The 21,209-nt window shown below is 40.3% G+C and overlaps 2 protein-coding genes and 1 pseudogene across 7 annotated transcripts in view; 1 reads left to right on the plus strand and 2 right to left on the minus strand.

Annotated features, from left to right (window-relative positions):
* Nucleotides 1–21,209, plus strand: part of inpp4b (inositol polyphosphate-4-phosphatase type II B) — a 330,847-nt gene that overhangs the window by 190,169 nt on the left and 119,469 nt on the right. The window lies entirely within an intron of this gene.
* LOC114462988 (tubulin beta-4B chain-like) lies at nt 7,278–12,275 on the minus strand (annotated as a pseudogene).
* On the minus strand, nt 13,798–19,023 carry LOC114475757 (tubulin beta chain-like). Of its 2 annotated transcripts, none has more exons than XM_028466877.1 (6): nt 18,981–19,023; nt 17,852–17,941; nt 15,873–15,981; nt 15,679–15,789; nt 14,856–15,100; nt 13,798–14,672 (listed from the first exon to the last, which is right to left on the minus strand). In XM_028466877.1, the coding sequence occupies exons 2-6, from the start codon at nt 17,906–17,908 to the stop codon at nt 13,857–13,859; spliced, it is 1,338 nt and encodes a 445-aa protein (XP_028322678.1). In that variant the 5' UTR covers nt 17,909–17,941; nt 18,981–19,023; the 3' UTR covers nt 13,798–13,856. The 2 variants fall into 2 exon arrangements, with proteins under 2 accessions (XP_028322678.1, XP_028322757.1); XM_028466956.1 differs by having other exon boundaries at nt 18,916–18,998.

Here is a 21,209-nt window from a genome sequence, read left to right on the forward strand (position 1 = left end):
GGGCCACTATCCAGCATGTTTTAGATGTTTCTCTCTTCCAACACACCTGATTCAAATGATTAGGATTGTTATCAGGCTTCTGCAGAGCTGGATGAGGAGTTGATCATTTGAATCAGGTGTGTTGGAAGAAGGAAACATCTAAAACATGCTGGATAGTGGCCCTCGAGGACCGGAATTGGACACCCCTGCACTAGACAATCGTATCTCTTCTATCAAACTACAAAAATGGCCGAACAGGGTGGAGTTGAACCGAGTGTCACCTCTGCAACCTGGAGAGGGGGCGGGGTATGAAGTGTCTCATTTGCATTTAAAGAGACCGCACCAAAACGAGTTGCTCTCAGAAGCACATCAGAAAAGGGGTAGAAAAGGGGCCTGTGGAGCTATAATAATGAGGAATTCAGACCCAAGCATTGCAGTTCCACTTTATATAGACCACAAGTGTATGATTTATATACTGTATAAAAAGGAAGGATTTAAAAGCATGATATGTCTCCTTTAAATGTATTGCTTGATTGATCAAGCTACGTCACAGAAGGGCTCTGTTTAGGGTTGAATGTTAAAAAAAGGTGAATGAAATAAATAATCCTGGATCTGTTTTTTTGCTCTTCTTTATCTTTTTACTGTATTATAGAAGTATCGGATCGGTACTCGGTATCAGTCAATTCTCAAAATCAAAGGACTCGGACTCAGGGGCAAAAAACCCTGATTGGGACATCCCTATTTCTACCTATTATGTTATTACCGACATGGCACATTTGGCGTGGCACTGTTTTCAGAGTTCTTAATTGTAGCTATATTTAGAGCCTGAAAATGTATTAATTGGTGTTATTTTATTTTGAAAAGCATTGTACATTTTGATAAACCTTTTATTTTATACAGATGCTTTTGTGGAAAATAAATTAAGTTCCAATTGTGCAGGATTAAGTCTCATCCCTTTTTAAATGTATTTATTTATGTTTACTGTATGCAACCGTGGCAAGATTTATTACCAAAAAAAAAAAAGTGAAGAGTCAAAGGAACTAGTTACTTTTTCTTTGAGTACTATCTAATTGAGCTACCTTTTACTTGTACTTGATTATTTTATGTAGGACCAGGGTTTAAAGTTTTTCGTCTCCACGACGGATTTCCGTCAACACATCACCCTTCTCCGCAACGCAATGTGTGCCCTGTGGGTGATGCACAGCTCCGGTGAGCTCAGCTCAGCCACAGATAATGGTTTTGCACTCCCGCACCGCCGAGAAGATCGGGCAAATTTGGTAAAATATGCTCCAAAGCAGCTCCTCTTCCTCGTTGTCAGTGTAGGATGCCATGACTGAAAAAGTAAACAGCGCGCAAAGAATTGTGGGAACTGTAGGATTGTGGGGAAAGGAATTTCACAGGAAACCACTATGTGATGTTTTGTTCCAAGTCCGCTCGAGTATATGAGGTCCGAGGAGCGCCGACAGTCTGCGCTGAGTCCGCCTGAGTATGTTTGAGCCTTAAGACAGAGGACTATAGTGTGTGCCTATGGAGCTTTTCACGAGGATAATGGGAAAAGAAAGACTGAGGGAAGAGTGAAAGGAGCGGCCGGGAACAAGCTGGTGGACTGAAGGTATGCTATTTAACACTAAACTAAGCACACATTTCTTATCAGGCTCATTAGGCAAATAAAACTTTGAAGGTGATAATTCCGTGATGCGCGGGCCTTGTTGACCGAACCAAACTTATCAGGCTTCCACATGCCCATATTCGGCAGGTATCGACGTGACAATTACAGCCAATTGACGCGCACAAGTTGATCTGACAGGTGGGGTCTGAAGTGGAGTGGGTCTAATTTTGATAAAAAGTTTATTCAAGCTAACCTAGCATGTCAGCATCGACTTGCTGTTTTTGAAAGTGGCAAGGGTTGATAATGGAGTAAAAAATAAGTGGAGATGCGCATGGCTTGACAAAATGGGAGAGATGGCATTTTGCTGCGGTCATGGTGTAAGAAAATGATGGTAGCAGGTGCATGTATGTGCGTAGTTTGCCACAAGAAATTGAAATATGGGAGTAATGGCAAAAAAGTCCTTATCCACCACCAATCCGAAGCTACACACAAAGCCAGCTCTGAAAGTGGGTGTCAGGCTTAGCACAGCTGGAGCTATTTGGCTTTAGTGCAAAAAATAATATAAATAATAATAATGTGATATCTGAAGAACATATTTCAGTTTTAAATTACATCTACATCTTTTACCTGTGTCTCCAGATAATAGGTTAACACGCACAAATCATATTTGGCCTTGTCTGATCAAAAGTTTAAAGTGGATTTATTCTTAATTCAAAATACAATGGACATGATGTCCACATTATTTTTGTGTATATTTTTCAAGCAGATTATCTAATCAGAGAGTTGAATGAATCTCTCATTTGGGTTGCCAGTTTCTTAGGTGAAATCCAAACAAAAAATAGCACCACACATTCGTTTAAAATGGCACTACAAAAGTAACTAGTCATACGTAGTACAAAGACCCCAGCAGGTGGACTGCATGAGTAATCACTGTTTAGGAGCTATATGTGTCACAGGCAGGTAAGATTCTGGCAACAAAAGTTGGATTGTAATTGTAATGTCTTTATTAAAATAGTAATAGTACAAACTACATATGGTGCCTTTAATGTGCAACACATGGGACTTTTGTTTGTTTACGTAAATGTGGGTTTTTATTAAATTTTGTTCAATAAAAAATTCACAAGAAGACGTAATTGTCATTTCAGTGTAAATAAGCCACACCAAAATACACCAGTTTCCTTTGATAGGTTCTACTTAAATGTGTGAAAAAAAACATCACATGTCTCCAATTACATTTCCTCCTTTTGCACTGACATTTTTCCTTAAAAACAGACCTATAAAGCGGACTTGTTATGATAGAATAACAAAAGACTCCAAATAACGTCTTTTTTTTTTTTGCTTTAAACCCTGTGTATGACTTACTTGTACTTGAGTACAATTTCAATCAAGTAACAGTACTTTTACTTGAGTAGAATACTACACCTGTGCTAGGCAGAGCTGCCATAACCGATTCAGGTGTGTGTTTACTGTTATTATCGCTACTCTGCCTCGTCCCTGTATCCACAGTGTGTTTGTGTGTGTGTTTCGTTAACAATAAATAATGACTAACATGCTGTGGTGACTGCCAGAGGGGCAGACGTGACGTTATGTTTGAAGTAGAGTTGTCACAATACCAAAATGAGTAACCACAATACTATACCAGGCAATACTAGACCAAACTTTTGAAGTTTGGTTTTTTGAGCTAAATTAGTGATGCCACTGACAAAGACGCCACCACCACTCGGGCCCGGTGCTTCTGCCATGTGTTGTCTCGTGTTTGTGACTGCAAGCTGTGCACGCGTCCAGGCGAGACAAAACTTTAGCTTGTTGTTTTGAAGCGAGTTTCTGTCAAAGCGGAGCTGTCATCAGTTCTTTCATGCTGGTGCAGAAACACAGGAACAGCCAATCAGCTAACAGACGGGCGGATCCAGCGTGCGGAAACAACCTAGCATATCTCCGGACGTCACCAGTAACAGGCAAACAGCCAATCATTCAGCAGCTGTGGTGTTCGGAGTTGCAGTGGTTTGCCATGTTGGGTATGTTTTTCAAGTGAATAGCGTGCAGTGAGAAGCGGGAGGAGAGTAGAGGCACCACTATGTAGTGGAAACTAGCACCGGTAGTATCGTAATCCACGGTAGTACCGTTGTGTAGAATTTCTAGTGTAGTAGGAACCAATACCATTTGGCAGCATGGGGTACCGTGGGTATGTGGATATCATGCAACTATAGTTTAAAGCTCTGTCGCACTCCAAACTCGCTGCTTCCCGGGGCCGTGGACCAGGTTACCTTTCTGCTCTCTCTCCGCTCTAAAGGCGGGCATACACTGCGATTTTTGCCAATTTTGAGCCGATTTTCCACTCGTGCGTCTATTTTTTGGGATTGTGCGAGTCTCTGCCAGATCGTGTGTCGTGCATCGTGTAGTATACATGGGGTCACAAGAAAGCAATTAACACCTCAAGACCAGCTCCCGATCAGCAATCGTATGGTCATAAGGAAATCAAATATGTGAGGGTATCACACAGTTGAAGCAGTGCCACGGACCGGCTTACCTTAAACTCTCACACTGCGCATGCGCGAACACCGTAGGACCGCTGTAAAATTGTATTGCCCACGTCTGTCCATCCAGCTCCTGGTCCATCATTTTGCCGCCTTTTGTTTTTTAAAGCTCTTTCCGGGTTGTTATTCTTTGTGTGTTTTAATGGCGACTCTTCAGAGTTCTTCTTCTTCTGATTTGTACGTTGCCTTTCCGGAAACAAGACCCCGACATGTCGTGTATGAACTTACAGTGTGAGCAGTGAGATTGTGTCAGAGTGTTCGTCCGTACAGTGTGAGAACATGCAACGTGAGCTGCGCACATTTGGGCTCTGCACATGAGTCGCACAGTTTGAGCTGGAGCTGAGTACAACGATTCATAAAATCGCACAGTGTATTCCAGCCTTTAGGTGGGGTCGGGGCCCTCTCGCCCCCGGTGTGACTGTCGACTGAAGTGCTCGACAGTGTGTTCTATACTCTGTTATACTTTGTTTCGGTGTTGCATATGTTTATATTGAAAAATAAAGTGCACGTTTTGAATGTTTTAATGTTTGTGTCCTACAAAACACACATGGTTAGGTACAGCAGGTAAGTTATAATCCAGAAATAAATTACATTTTAAGATTCTTAAAATACATGAAACATTTTTTCTGTGACCGGAAGATAAACAAGGGTTTTTTAATGCTCCTCTGTAACCACACACACAGCCCCCTAGTGTCATGTGTTCCCTTTACGCAGAACTACAGTTGACGGCGTAGGTCCTGACGCAGAAGCATACTGTATACCAGGCTTCACTCTCTCAGTGACAGAGGCTGATTGGCTATTCAACACATGTCAAATAAATCAAGTGTACTGGGAATAAACAACTTTAAAGAGTTATTATTGTATTGCTTGCTCAGTTATAAACTTAATGGACACACAGCAGAGTCGATTGTGGTACCATCATCATTGTGCACACAGACGAGCGTGAATGTGTCTCACAGGGGCTCACAAACTGCTACAGACACCTGCATTCTCTATTCTTTGCTCTGCGGTCTGCTGTGCTCCGAGTATGTTGGTCAAAGTCTTCTGCCTCTCTTTACTTTCTGTAGTGGCTGGGTACTTCACATTTTTTCTGTATTTGGCCACCTATGAAAAAGGTTTCCACACCACTGGTCTATAGCATCTATTAGTGTACTATGTGTTATTAAAATATAGTATATCGTAAGATATAGATGCATTTAAATGTATACAAACCTGAGCAATGTCCAGTCTGCTTTATGTTCAATCTGCTTCCTTTTTTAATGTGTCCATAATTGATAATCCACTCTGAAAGGTAGGATTCTACACTACATTTGGCAACTATTTCCCTTAATGAACAAGTCATGAACTTTCAAAATGAACTTCCAATATATTAACTTCCTCCAGTCACTTCCAGTAAAATGAGGCCAATAAACTGAGAGGACACAACTAAATTTATTTTTGAATTGTCAGCTGCACTTGAAAATAACCAATTTTAAGGGACCAACATGTTGTAGTTGAATATCAAAAGACAAATAAAACATCTGGAAGAACAAAGCACTTTTCATAAAAGGGCCCCTTGATCAAAGACAAACTGGTTGTACTTTCCTCAAAATCTCATTAGGGCAATGGCTCGAATTTAAAGTCAAACATCGAAATATTAGTTAGTGCATCGGTTTATAGACAAGGCAAGGAAAAAAAAAATATGTATAGGTCATTTCATACACAAGCCAATTCAATGTGCTTTACATGATTAAAATGTGCAACAGAAAACATTTTATTTAACAATATCCCTCTCAGTCATATGCAGTAGAGAAAAAGAGCATCTTTAACTTGGATTTAACAATGTTCTCATTGGATGCTGACTTCAGCTCTACTACAATTAATTCCCAAACAAAATGCATCAGTGACCAAATCGTTTCACTACAATGCTTCATTAGCCCAGAACAAATGATCCTACAGGTATCTTTAACCCCATGTATTACTCTTGTGCCAACAAACACACACAAGAAGTTTCTCAAAACTTATTTCCACATCTCTCAGGCAGAGGGAAACAAAACTCAACAAATGCATTAACAGTCAACAGTATTTCTAAGATTGTCTTGTGTCTTCTTATAACTCATGCTGTCCTGGTGCAGGGGTTGTATACTTTATCTCTGGCATTCTTACAGACGTTTTCCCAATAACACAGATTTTCCATTCTCTCTAAATTTCCCATAAACTTGCAGGATTAACTATAACTGTAGCTCTAAAACAGGCAATGTTGCCCAAAACACTTTTTAACAAGATCTTTGGACCATCAAAAAAACAAAAAAAAACAAGCGATCTAATTTTGTGCAAGAGGATCATATCCAGGATGCAGTGATGGGGTAGTTACATAAGCGGAGTTTAAGATTCTTGCCAGTGGGGGGGGCAGCAAAAGAAAAAAGAATTAAATAAAAAGAACGTCTCGAGTTTTGCTTCACAAATAAGGAATGAAAACAAATTTGATATGTATTATTATTATTAATTATTATTATCATTTCTCATTTCTGGAACAAAAGTTTTAAAAGTTGTATTATGAAACTGCCAGAATAAATCCAAAATGCAGCTTAAAATGTTCAGCACGTCCTGTAACTTAAAGAATGAGACAGTGAAGTTTATCAAATGAAGCAGTGTCATTATTTATGATGTTCTACATGATATATCATACAACACTCGATACAAGTGCTTTAATATGAGAGATACACTTTAACATGGAGGGATAGACTTGCTGGGAGATGTAAATCATGAAGTTAGAAAACAGGTAGGATAGAATAAAAGGATTGAAAGTATTTAAAAGTCCAACAATGTAGATTATGGCATTAAAAGTCTAACCCCTGCATTGAGAGTGACAAACGACCAAGGGCTTGAGAGTTTAATCACATAGGTTGTCCTCAGTTGTTTCAAACAGTTGTGTAGTGTGTGGTCCTCAGTAGTTAATAATCTGGTGTTCCAAATTAGAACAGACAGGATAAATATTGTTGTGCAGATTAAGCTTTACTCTAACAAGTAACCAGTATCTGAATTAGGACTTTGAAGAACACAAGGATAAACAGAAATAAGTGAGACGATAAACCGATAAACTGAACTGCCCTATCAGAAATAAATTCATCCAAGATAAGCGATCTTGGAACCTTCTGATTACAAGGCCAGCGTCCTTAACCACTGGGCCACCACTCCCCATCCTGGTACCGCTGGTACTTCGGACACCAGGTCATTCATGTTGCTCTCTGCCTCATCCATGCCCTCGCCGGTGTACCAGTGCAGGAAAGGCTTTACGGCGGTACATGGCAGTGGAACTGCTCAGAAACGCGCTTGAACACCTCCTGGTTGGCGGTGCTGTTTCCAATGAAGGAGGGCCGACATCTTGAGCCCACGTGGTGGGATGTCGCAACACGGCTGTCCCTTGACGTTGTTGGGGATCCATTCTACAAATTAGCTGCTGTTCTTATTCTGCACACCTCCCTCATGGACATGCGACCGCGGAACAAAGCGGCAGCAGTGAGGTAGCGGCCGTGGCGAGGGTCGCAGGCGGCCATCATGTTCTTAGCACTGAACATCTGCTGGGTGAGCTCGGGCACAGTGAGTGCGCGGTACTGCTGGCTGCTACGGCTAGTGAGAGGAGCAAAGCCAGGTATGAAGAAGTGCAGACGAGGGAAAGGGACCATGTTGACGGCCAGTTTGCGGAGGTCGGCGTTGAGCTGGCCAGGGAAGCGAAGGCATGCGGTAACACCGCTCATGGTAGCAGACACCAGATGATTGAGGTCTCCATAACTGGGCGTGGGGAGTTTGAGCGTGCGGAAGCAAATGTCATACAAAGCTTCATTGTCAATGCAGAAGGTTTCATCTGTGTTCTCAACCAGCTGATGGACAGACAGTGTGGCGTAACCCTGTTGGGTGGTTGTGATAGAGCAAAAGATTACACAAAAAGGCATAAATTGTACCTTAGGCGAGGGAACGACACTGAAGGTGTTCATGATACGATCGGGGTACTCCTCACGGATCTTGCTGATGAGCAGAGTCCCCATACCAGAGCCGGTTCCGCCACCCAGGGAGTGAGTGAGCTGGAAACCCTGCAGGCAGTCGCGGTTCTCTGATTCTTTCCTCGCTACTCCATTACAGAATCCACCAACTCTGCTCCCTCGGTGTAGTGACCCTTTGCCCAGTTGTTACCGGCTCCACTCTGACCTGGAAGGAAAGGTTCATTACTGTGAACCAAAGAAAGGATTTTCCAAGATAATTTCTAAATTACAAATACTTGGCTGTAACTTCGAAAGTGTATTAGGTAACGTTACTTGTGAGTCAAAATGTACTGTACGAGGAAAAGTACCGTATTTTTCGGACTATAAGGCGCACTTAAAATCCTTTAATTTTCTCAAAAATCGACAGTGCGCCTCATAATCAGGTGCGCCTTATGTATGAAATTAACTACTGTGCTTCAACATACTGAACTGAAAAAGTGAGTGTATTGTTCTGTATTTCATGTGTTAAACCTGAACAATGTTGAGAGTTATTGTTAATGAGTTGAATAAAGTTTGACTTATCTGACTATTTTATTTTGCTTAATGCGTCTTAATAATAATAACAACAAACCGGTGCGCCTTAGAGTCCGGTGCGCCTTATGTATGAAAATAGACCCAGTCAGACCCATTCATTGATAGTGCGCCTTATAATCCGGTGCGGCTTATAGTCCGAAAAATACAGTACTTCATATTTGGTGACCTGCTAGCTTGATTATGGTGATTTTTTTTTTTTGGTGCTATTTAAGAATTATTAAACACTGTACCTGAAGATAAACCGTTCTTTTTGCCAAAAGATGGTAGTTATGAGGTTTACCATTCAAGGGGCAGATTCACTCAAGGTTTAGGGGTATTAAAGTGTGTGCAAACGTCACTCCATGCCCTAATAAGGTGTACAAACCTCAGGGAATCAGGACTGCGTGTGTTCAGCGCTTCACAAAGCGCCCACAATCCATTTTCATTTTGATAAATATGTAAAGTAGGCAGATCTCACAAGGGGAGCAAAAAAACAGGAGGGGGAAATGCAAATAAATGAATGCAGTGGGCGTGATGCAATTCATCAAACCTGGAACTGTTTGCGGTGACTGTTTTCTGCACCGAAAATAGTACGAATCATCGGCAGGTGCAAACACACACACACATAGAGATCATCACTACTGAATGTCGACGCAAAACACTGCAGAGATGGAAAAAAATGCTCAAGTTATTCTTTCGAGTATCAGAAAATAAATTAAATAAAACAATAGTCAGTAGTAATAACAGCCACTGAAATAAAATGCGGAGTAAAGTGTGCAACAGCTGAACATGAGGGAGCCCATGTGGAGTCCGATGTGGCTGCGGTACAGAGAGGATGCTGTGCACGGCGCTCCATTGTCGTATCCAGCTGTACAATTTACGCAGCGATCGCACAATGTTCAAAAATTGGAGTGTGTGACACAGCGCTACTCAGGAGCTCAGACCTGCTGGATGATACTCAGTAGATCATCTTCAAATGGTGCAGACTGATTGACAGACTGTTGCTGCATTAACTCAAATCAATGGCATCAACAGATCAATAGGACAGTTTCTGTTCAAATCTGCCTGTTTTCCATGGACTGATAAGAGCAAAGTTACAGAAACTGACGGAGCAGCCACATTACATTAGGAGAAAAAATATCATTAGGTATTAAAGTTCATTAAACGCCATTTTTATTTATTTTATTTTCTACATTATTAAATGTTTGTTCTGCAGACAGAGAAGCCTATCTACCTCCAATTTAACTTTTTCAAATGTCATTTTGTTTTTCTGTGCACTGACACCTCTCCATGATGAACGAGCAAAATGTTTATTTAAATAGGGTGGTCTCAACCACGTCTATACGTGCACTTGTTTTGTTAGTACCGCAATGTTAGTGAATTTCCAACAGAAGGTGAGGAAACATCACCACCAAAGGATTTAGGGGCACACCTGGTTTACTACCCTTTTTTTCAGATCTTAGTGAATCCACCCCTGAGAGTGGTGTGGGAGCTGTGTGTCAAATAGAGAAGGATGTAATTTTAGGACACATCATCAGTAGTGTTCTTTTGAAGCAGGGGGTGTTTTGGCCTTTTTAACAATAAAAATCCTCATCAAAGGTGGCCAGCTACAGGGTTATCAAGCCCAAGCATGTGCCCCATAACTGTTCCTCACTCTCTAGTATGTGCAGCTTTGGGCCACTTCACTCTTAGTCTGTGCCCTATGATCTCTTCTTTCTTCTTCTTCTTTCTTGGTTATTGGCGTGCTGTAACCAACTTGAATAGGTTCATATCGCCACTTACTGTACATGTTTTATTTAAATAGTGAGGATGCATTGGCATCCTCACTATTGTAATCATTAAACTTTATTTTTATAGTAGTAGTTATTCTGTCGCCAGTTTCAACCGATTTGAGCAAGTTTGGTGTCAAAACGTTCAGCTAATTTTTCTCTCTTCTATGTTTCAACTTTTTTTTTAACTTTTTAACTTTTTAGACTATTTAACTTTTCAATTTTCAATTTCCCATTCATTTTCCCATCCACTTTTGAGAAAATTAAACTTTCAACACTCCAACTTTGAAGTTCCACTGTTCAGCCATTCTTCAACCGATTTAAGCCATTCAACTGCTAAAATGTTCACAAATCTGTTGTTTTTTAACTTCTATCTTCACATTTTCTCTATCTTTAACTGTTTTTGACCTATGAAGCTTCAAGCACAACCACCAAATCTCCAGATTCCTCAAATTAGAGTTGTTAACTCAGAGTGTAGCAGGCCTCGTCTTAATCCTCAAAAAATTGCAAACAAATTGTCATAACTTCCAAAATATTGAACACAAAGACCTAATTTTCTCAAAAGTAGTAGATATGTGTTTAGCTGCTGACAATATAAATTTTGAGTCAAAGGTTTAGCAGTTTTTGATTTATGAAGCCTGAAGTGGACATAATCCCACAAATCTACAGGGTTGTTTTCATTGGAGAATCGTCAGGTCACTGCTTAAAATCCATGGTTTTTCTCGCGTCCTCCTGGGCACACCTTTTGCCCTAAAAACATGAAATTTAACTAATTTGTAGCCTAAAGCCTTGTTATTCTCACAAACTGCCCAGTTTTTCTGTAAATGATGTCGTTTTTTAAGTTGTGATGTGTTTTACACAAGTTCCTCCTGGCTGTAACAGGCTAAATTCTGCCTGTCATCCTGCACACACAACCTTCCACAGGTGCATGTGATCACTGCAGTTACCATGGTAACTAATTAACTGACAGCTCAGATGACTCATCCACTTTTCTGTATGATTTACATGTTCTCCCAGTGCTTGAATTGCTCTTTTTTCAAACTTGAATCTTTCAGTCCATTAATTAATTTTCACCTATAACTTCATCTTTTAAATCCACCTTTCTGTGTGGACTTTGCATGTTCTCTTGACCTTTTCTCCCCTTATTGGAACTTTTAACTCCTTCAGCCATTTTGTAACTGATTCAAACCAACCTTTAACATGTTCAGTTACTACCTCCAACCCATTACAACTTCTTTCAACTTTTTCAACCTATTTCAACTTTTTTTCAACCAATGTTAACTTTTTTTAACCGATTTCAACTTTCTTCAACCGAATTCAACTTTCTTCAACCGAATTGCTAATATTAAGCTATTGCTAGGTTATTTCTATTGCGAGGTGAATGCTACTGATTTTTCCAACCTTTTTTTCAAGTTTTTTAACCTCTTTTCAAAAATTTTCAACTTTTTAACCCATTTCAACTTTTTTCACATTTGTCAACCCATTTCTTTTTTTTTTTCCAACCTAATTGCTAATATTGAGCTATTGCTAGGTGAATGCTAATAATAGGTCAGTGCTAATGCTAGGCGATGGCTAAGATGGCCCTGGGCACATACTTTCCACCTGGAACTCAAAAGCACCCATTTTCAGATTATACACCAAGAATGCTCTACACTAACTTTTTAAGAAAAGTGAGTATTACTGACCTGAAGTCTCATTGTAATAAACGTTGATGTGGTCCAGCTGTAGGTTGTTGTCTCCATGATACGTCCCTGTTGCGTCGACACCATGTTCATTGCTAATCACTTCCCAGAACTTTGGCTCCAATTTGGTTGCCGCACTGTCCAGCCTGTAGGTGAACGATCTCACGCATGTTTGCAGTCGGTATTAGCTGGGAAAAAAAAGAGCTGAAGCAGACGCGTCTGACTGAATGAAGTTGGTTGGCTTCTTCTTCTGTGGTTGTGAGCTGACTGTGGGCAAAGTAGTCAGATAAAACCAATAATTTACAGCATTGTAACTGTTGAATTACAGACAGAAACCACCAAAATCCACTTGATTTGTTTTAAAATGATAACAACTAAACAGCTGAATATCTGCATTAATATAACTTTCACCTTTTAAATGACACAAATTTTCTTGTTTCAAAAGGTTGGCGGAGGAATACAGAAAATGTCAGAAATGCTTTTACTACCAATCACAGCTTCAAGGATATATTTTACCAAGATGAAGATAAATCAGATGTTCACATTAAATTTATTATTAAAATTCCATAACATAACCAAATCAAAGTGTGTCCTCTCTGACTGATCGTGTGTAACTCCTTACGCTCTCCTCCTGCTTTCTAACTTTGTCCATTCTATACAAAAGGAATGGTTACAGTTTAAATAATGCTGCAAGTTGATATGTAATTACAGGACTGGTCCTGGTTGGTTCTAGTCAGACTGCCCTAAGCAGGCCAGATACCACAACACACTGATAGTACACAGCAAGGTATCGGCCTGAGGAGGCTCTGCTATGTTTTGACTACTGCTATCATGCAACATACAGAACACTGAGATGCCATGTTGTAAAGACACTCTGAGCTGCTACGGGAAGCAGGACGGACAGATGTCATCCATCCATCCATTTTCATACCCGCTTATTCCCGTATAACAGGGTCGCGGGGGTCTGCCGGTGCCAATCTCCGGCTCTCATAGGGCGCTGGGCGGGGGTACACCCTGGACAGGGCGCCAGTCCATCACAGGGCAACACAGACACAGACAACCATTCACTCTCTCATTCACTCCTATGGGCAATTTAGAGACTCCAATCAACCTTACGGTCATGTTTTTGGATTGTGGGAGGAAGCCGGAGTACCCGGAGGAAACCCTTGCAGCACAGGGAGAACATGCAAAAAAATTCCACACAGAAAGGACCCAAGTCCACCCCAGGGCTTGAACCCAGGACCTTCTTGCTGTGTGGAGGACGTGCTAACCACTAAGCCACCGTGCGCCGGACAGATGTCATTGGTTAATATATTATGTACATTATATTAAGAATTTTATTTCATCGAATGACTTTTGGAAAACTTAAATGAAAACTTTTGAGCACTAGCAGGGTTGTGCTTGTGGATTATAAAAAACTTTGATGAAAATCAGCAAAGTCAACAAGTCTCTGCCCCTGCATTGAGTGTGACACACGAGCAAGGGCTTGAGAGTTTAATCACATAGGTTGACCTCAGTTGTTTCAAACAGTTGTGTAGTGTGTGGTCCTCAGTAGTTAATAATCTGGTGTTCCAAATTAGAACAGACAGGACAAATATTGTTGTGCAGATTAAGCTTTACTCTAACAAGTAACCAGTATCTGAATTGGGACTTTGAAGAACACAAGGATAAACAGAAATAAGTGAGACGATAAACTGAAGGATGAATTTATTTCTGATAGAGCATAGAAGTAATGATAAGCGATCTCAGCCTCACTCCAGCTCCTCTTCTCCCTCCTCCTCTTCATTCTCATCCTCCTCGGCCGTGGCGTCCTGGTACTGCTGGTACTCGGACACCAGGTCATTCATGTTGCTCTCTGCCTCCGTGAACTCCATCTCATCCATGCCCTCGCCGGTGTACCAGTGCAGGAAGGCTTTACGGCGGTACATGGCAGTGAACTGCCCGGAAATGCGCTTGAACACCTCCTGGATGGCGGTGCTGTTTCCGATGAAGGTGGCCGACATCTTGAGCCCACGTGGTGGGATGTCGCAAACGGCCGTCTTGACGTTGTTGGGGATCCATTCTACAAAGTAGCTGCTGTTCTTGTTCTGCACGTTCAGCATCTGCTCGTCCACCTCCTTCATGGACATGCGACCGCGGAACAAAGCGGCAGCAGTGAGGTAGCGGCCGTGGCGAGGGTCGCAGGCGGCCATCATGTTCTTAGCACTGAACATCTGCTGGGTGAGCTCGGGCACAGTGAGTGCGCGATACTGCTGGCTGCCACGGCTAGTGAGAGGAGCAAAGCCAGGCATGAAGAAGTGCAGACGAGGGAAAGGGACCAAGTTAACGGCCAGTTTGCGGAGGTCAGCGTTGAGCTGGCCAGGGAAGCGAAGGCATGCGGTAACACCGCTCATGGTAGCAGACACCAGATGATTGAGGTCTCCATAACTTGGCGTGGGGAGTTTGAGCGTGCGGAAGCAAATGTCATACAAAGCTTCGTTGTCAATGCAGAAGGTTTCATCTGTGTTCTCAACCAGCTGATGGACAGACAGTGTGGCGTTGTACGGCTCCACAACTGTGTCTGACACCTGGACAAAAAATATGCTACGTTAGGATTTAAAAACGCTAATTGAGAATCCATTTAACAACCTATTCATTTCAACCAACTTATTCTCTACTAATAAAAATAATTAAAAGAATTAAATTGTTATAAAATGTTGTTGGGTGTTTGTGATAAGTCAAAAGATTACACAAAAAGGTATAAATTGTACCTTAGGCGAGGGAACGACACTGAAGGTGTTCATGATACGATCCGGGTACTCCTCACGGATCTTGCTGAGGAGCAGAGTCCCCATACCAGAGCCGGTACCGCCACCCAGGGAGTGAGTGAGCTGGAAACCCTGCAGGCAGTCGCAGCTCTCGGATTCTTTCCTCACTACATCCATAACAGAATCCACCAACTCTGCTCCCTCGGTGTAGTGACCCTTTGCCCAGTTGTTACCGGCTCCACTCTGACCTGGAAGGAAAGGTTCATTACTGTAAACCAAAGAAAGGATTTTCCAAGATAATTTCTAAATTACAAATACTTGGCTGTAACTTTGAAAGTGTATTAGGTAACTTGTGAGTCAAAATATGCTGTACGAGGAAAAGCACTTAATATTTGGTGACCTGCTGGCTTGATTATGGTGATTTTTTTTTTTTTGGTGCTATTTAAGAATCATTAAACACGGTACCTGAAGATAAAACCTTTTTGCTAAAAGATGCTAGTCATATGAGGTTTACCATCCGAGGGGATGGATTCACTAAAGGTTTAGGGGAATTAAAATGTGTGCAAACGTCACTCCATGCCCTAATAAGGTGTTTAAACCTCAACCCATTTTCCCTTTGATAAATATGTAAAGTAGGCGGATCTCACAAGGTCATATTTAATTACTTTAAAGTTCTTCTTGCTACAGAACTTATGTGCTGCAACAAGAAAGCATCCTAATCCTCTTTTGCTGCTCTTTGATCTGCACTCTTAAGTGAAATAATGTTTGTGTTACAAGGGCCAACTGTTTCAGGGTCATATTTACTGAGGGGAGCTTGTGTTTTTACCAAAGATGAAGTTATCAGGTCTGAAGATTTGTCCGAAGGGCCCGGAGCGCACAGAGTCCATTGTTCCAGGTTCCAGATCCACTAAGATGGTCCTGGGCACATACTTTCCACCTGGAAATCAAAAGCAGCCATTTTCAGATTATACACAAAGAATGCTCTACACTAACTTTTTAGGAAAAGTGAGTATTACTGACCTGAAGCCTCATTGTAATAAACATTGATGTGCTCCAGCTGGAGGTTGTTGTCTCCATAATACGTTCCTGTTGGGTCGATACCATGTTCATCGCTAATGTCTTCCCAGAACTACAGGCAGGATGATGGGACACAGAGACAGAGTGAGGTGATTTATTTGTCTTCTTTTCTCACTTATTCTATTCATTGTCACAGGATGATAAAGCCTATCACAGCTTATTATGAGAGGTAAATGACATATAGTGACTTATCGCGCTATCTACTATTGCTATACATATCATCATGGGTGCCATCCAACCTAGGCCATCACTGTAGGATGTTGAGCAAGTCTATTAACCCTAACTGCTCGTGTTGGACATTGCTTTAATTTATTATTAAAATTTTGGTCAAGTATGCATCACAAAAAGGACACAGCACAAATACCAACATTGACGTTCTTATTTAAGCCATGTTGATCCTTGATGGAAACAAATAGCCGATTGCTTTAGGATGGATGCTGACAGTGAAAACACCTGCAACATTTTACTTAAAGTCTGTGTAAAGCAAATTTTGCCATTTTCTTCTAAACACATTAAATATGTCAGAAATGTATTCCTTATAACGTGTAAAAAGCCACCCAACCATTTATATTGTAATAGTGGAGCTAGGCTTTACAAACTATCTTTTCTGGGTTCAGGATTTATTGGGTGGGTCAGAAATCAGACCCCGCGTTACTTAACCGAGCCATCATTAGCATAAATCCGACCCTGCTGCTGAAGCAACCAAACTTCCAGCGGGCGCAGTTCGGCCCCTAGCCGAAAACAAACCACATATTTGGACTCTGGGAATAAAACTCGTCCGCTACTAGTGCCACATTTTCCATGAAATGAGCCCTTTTTTTGCACCGCGATTGTGTGTTTTGCCTCTAGCGGGCGCAGTTCTGACTATAACTGGGAGAGATGCACATATTTGGACTCGGGCGTAGCAGACCTTTCTGCTGACGCCTTGTGTGGCCCAATCTGAGCACTTTTGGAAAACCAATGGGAGAAGCACTATCAACGCTGGAGCTACACGGAGGTGGCGCCCTTCCCGCACGTGGGTGTGGTTCCAGCGCCTCTAACTGACATTCCCCAGTGTTTCAGACAGAGAGAAGTGCTTGTTTTTTTTTATTTTGAGATCTAATTTTATATACTTAGCTATTCTTTTCATCTTTCAAATGGGAATCAGTGGTCAATGACACGTTTCAGTGGTGTGACAAACTCATAACATAAAATTATTTCTGCTTTACATGGATTTTAAAGTTTTATACATTAGGCCTCCATGACACGTTATTCATGCTAATGATAGGTGTCATGTCATATTAATGACAGCGTAATGTCAGACTTTATGTATAAAACGTCAAGTAAAGTGTTACCAAATTACCATGCAGGCAACGATGTTGGATTATAAATCCACTATTTGACCAGCACTAAGCAGCTGGTACAACCTTAAATTTGAGGTGATGTGAAAATGGCAAGCTAAGTTATCCCAGTTCCTTTAATCACCAGAAATTTTTAGGTGGGGAGAGCATGCACTGAGGCTTCCTATTGGCTCATCAATCCAAAATTAAACATGTTTGATATTGATAAGTTGGCGTCAGTTTTTGCAGCTCACTATTGTACTAATGTGTGTTTTTGATGTCCTTGATATCAGGGATACAGAATAAATACTCCATCTGTTTATGGAGAGAAGACGTGACAGTGGGGAGAGTTAGGGACATCTCAGCCTGCCGCCGCCCATCCCAAAGGATGATCCTATGCCACACAGCCTTACCCAACACTACACACCCACTTCATTTAATATATTAGTATATGTTTGTGGTGAGCTTTCACTGAAATAGTTTCCCTATAGCCCGGTGTAGCTTTACATTGACCTGCCTATATGCATTAAATCAAGATTTTAATCACATACAGTCTGCAGCTAGCCAGTTCTAGACCTTTCTATCTTTGCCTGGTTTTCTTACCTTGGCTCCGATTTGGTTGCCGCACTGTCCAGCCTGTAAATGAACGATCTCACGCATGTTTGCAGTGTCGTAATTAGCTGAAAAAAAGAGCTGAAAAAAAAAAGAGCATTTTAATTGTTGAATTACAGACAGAAACCACAGAAATCCACTTGATTTGTTTTAAAATTATAACAACTAAACAGCTGAATATCTGCATCAATATAACTTTCACCTTTTAAATGACACAAATTTTCTTTACTTGTTTCAAACGGTTGGCGGAGGAATACAGAAAATGTCAGAAATGCTGTTACTACCAATCACAGCTTCAAGGATATATTTTACCAAGATGAAGATAAATCAACAGATGTCCACATTAAATTTATTATTCAAATTCCATAACATAACCAAATCAAAGTGTGTCCTCTCTGACTGATCGTGTGTAACTCCTTGCTTTCTCCTCCTGGTTTCTAACTTTGTCAATTCTATACAAAAGGAATGGTTACAGTTTAAATAATGCTGCTAGTTGATATGTAATTACAGGACTGGTCCTGTTCGGTTCTAGTCAGACTGCCCTAAGCAGGCCAGATACCACAACACACTGATAGTACACAGCAGGGTATCGGCCTGAGGAGGCTCTGCTATGTTTTGACTACTGCTATCAGCAACATACATAACACTGAGACAACAGACAACCACTTACACTTACATTCACTGGGCAATTTAGAGACTCCAATCGACCTAATAGTCATGTTTTTGGATTGTGGGAGAAATTTGGACTGCCCGGAGAAAACCCATGAAAGCACGAGGAGAACATACAAACTCCACACAGAAAGAACCCAAGTGTCTAAACCTCTAACCACTAGGCCACGGCGCACCCGAAATTGTATACAATTCTGACTAAATAGTAATTGTTTAAATGTTTTTATGAAAAAGTAGTTAGAAAGCACTTTACAATATCCGCTCATTCACATAGGGTTATCACTGAATAGGTAAATAAATTTACAATATGAAACAAGCAGTATTTACTAACTTCAGGAATATTAATGAATTAGTCTTTAAAGTGTACAAAGTTACAAGTAACTCACTTTGGTTACAAAGTTTGCTCACTGAGGACATCTGCTGGTCAGTGTTTTTAGAATATTGGACCTACCTTCGTGGAGTCTTGACAGTCTTCTGTGCAGTGTCACGCCTGGAGATTCTTTTTCTGTGTTAAGCTTGTGTCATCATTGAGCTCCATTTAATGACATCATAAAGCATACATGAGCACATATTTTGACATACAGGTCTAAAAAATATTGTGTTATTATACCACATGTTATCTTTGTATGTTTGAATTGATGGGTTGTTTTTTTGTGGGTTTTTTTTTCATTATTGTTAATTTATCTTTAATGACTGAATTTAATTAAATACATGGTTTTCTATTGTTGGAATTTGTGTCTGGTACTCACAAAAACTCTTGAGCTCTTTTGGGTGTTTCTTTTCACAAAATCTATTGTGATAAAGCAGTTTAACATTTGCAAAATTGCCGGGGGGGGGGGGGGGCAGCAAAAATAAATAAAAATAAATTAAATATAGTTTTGTTTCACAAAAAAAGATAGAAAACAAATGTACCAATCTAACTTTTTTATTATTATTATTTTTCATTTCTGTAACATACATTTTAAAAGTTGTATTATGGACCTGTCAAAATAAATCAAAAATGCAGATTAAAATGCTCATCCCCCTGTAACTTAAAGAATGAGATAGTAAAGTTGCTCAAATGAAGCAGTGTCATTATTTATGATGTTCTATCTGATATATCATAACATTCAATACATGTGCTTTAATATGGGAGATACACTTTACACTTTAACATGGAGGGATAGACTTGCTGGGAGTTGTAAATCATGAAGTTAGAAAACAAGTATGAGTGAATAAAAGGATTAAAAGCATTTAAAAGTCCAACAACGTAGATTATGGCATTAAAAGTCTCTAACGACGCTGAATGTCTACTCTACGTGCTCCCGTGGCCGGTAGATGGCGATTTTGTCACGGGGGAGTATATTGGAACAGCAATGAGCACGGTGTTTCCTCTTTGGCTGTCCCAGTTGGCTTGATTTTGCAGTGCATCACTATAAACACGGATTTACGAGTCTACGTAAACAAACAAAGCACTGAGCTGCTACGGGGAAGCAGGAGGGACAAATATCATTGGCTGTTGGTTCTTTAAAACTTTTTTACTTGATTTTATTTTTTTTTATATTTTGCTTTAAATTTTATAATGCCATTTTAAAAAAAATTGTAGTCACTGTGTTTTTGGCACTTAACCTATTTGTATATTATGTACATTATATTAAGAATTTTATTTTATCAAATTAAATTGGGAAAACTTGATCACTGGCCATCCAATATTTTTCTGTAATGTATGTTTTTTGGAGTCATTATGTGTATTTTTGTGTAATTATTGTTTTTTTTTTTTTGTTGTCCTTTGTGTATTTTTTGTAAAAATATTTCGTTTTGTGTATTTTGAGTCATTTTCATATTTTTGTTGTCATTTGGTGTGTTTTTTTTTTGGGGGGGGGGGTGAATCCATTCTAAATTTATGCGCACCAGTCCATCCACGTGTTCCTGCCTAACTTTCAGTAAACTTTTCAGTAGTTAGGAGTAGTGGCAGGTGTGTTGTGAGTGAAGCTGCAGTAATCATCAGGCGCGCTTCACTATGTAGCACCGTCTACGTAACATGTAAACACTTAGACCTGACTCAGAGTGTAACACTCCAGTCACTACCACTCTATGGACAGGTGTTGTGACTAGGGATGTAACGATTAATCGTAATGCAGTTAAAAATCGAGTCATAGGTATCACGGTTCATATCAATACTCTGAAAATTGAATCACAGTATGTTTTTTAAACAGCAGAGGGCGCTATCTATTTATTCTTCTCTTGTCCAGAAGCGTAGGCGGCGGGCGGAATTGCCTACTACTCTTAAACATGTTCATAAATGATTCCTTACCCCTTTAGCACAAAGAATATCTGTAATATTACGTGAATATCTGTAAAAGTCACGTTTTTCTATTAGCTCTATCTGCTAGCATAGCATCTCTTCTTCACTGCTCGAACATCTGCATGCCAACCGACCATTGGGTTACCAAACAAACATCTGATGTATGTATGATTTAAAGTCCAATTATTAAGGCACAAAATACATTTTCAGTTGCACTTTTAAAAGGAATAAGAACTATTATGCAGTTTTGTATTGTTTACTTTAGAACCATAATTTAAATTAATAGGCTTCTTCTTCATTTGTATTATTCCTTTATTTATTTCATTCAGGATGTATGTGTGTGTGAGACTCTAACTGAGACTCTAATCTCCTTCGTCAGTTCTCTCACACACACGC

The sequence above is a fragment of the Gouania willdenowi genome, chromosome 1 (assembly GCF_900634775.1).
Source record: "Gouania willdenowi chromosome 1, fGouWil2.1, whole genome shotgun sequence".
NCBI classification, from domain to species: domain Eukaryota; kingdom Metazoa; phylum Chordata; class Actinopteri; order Blenniiformes; family Gobiesocidae; genus Gouania; species Gouania willdenowi.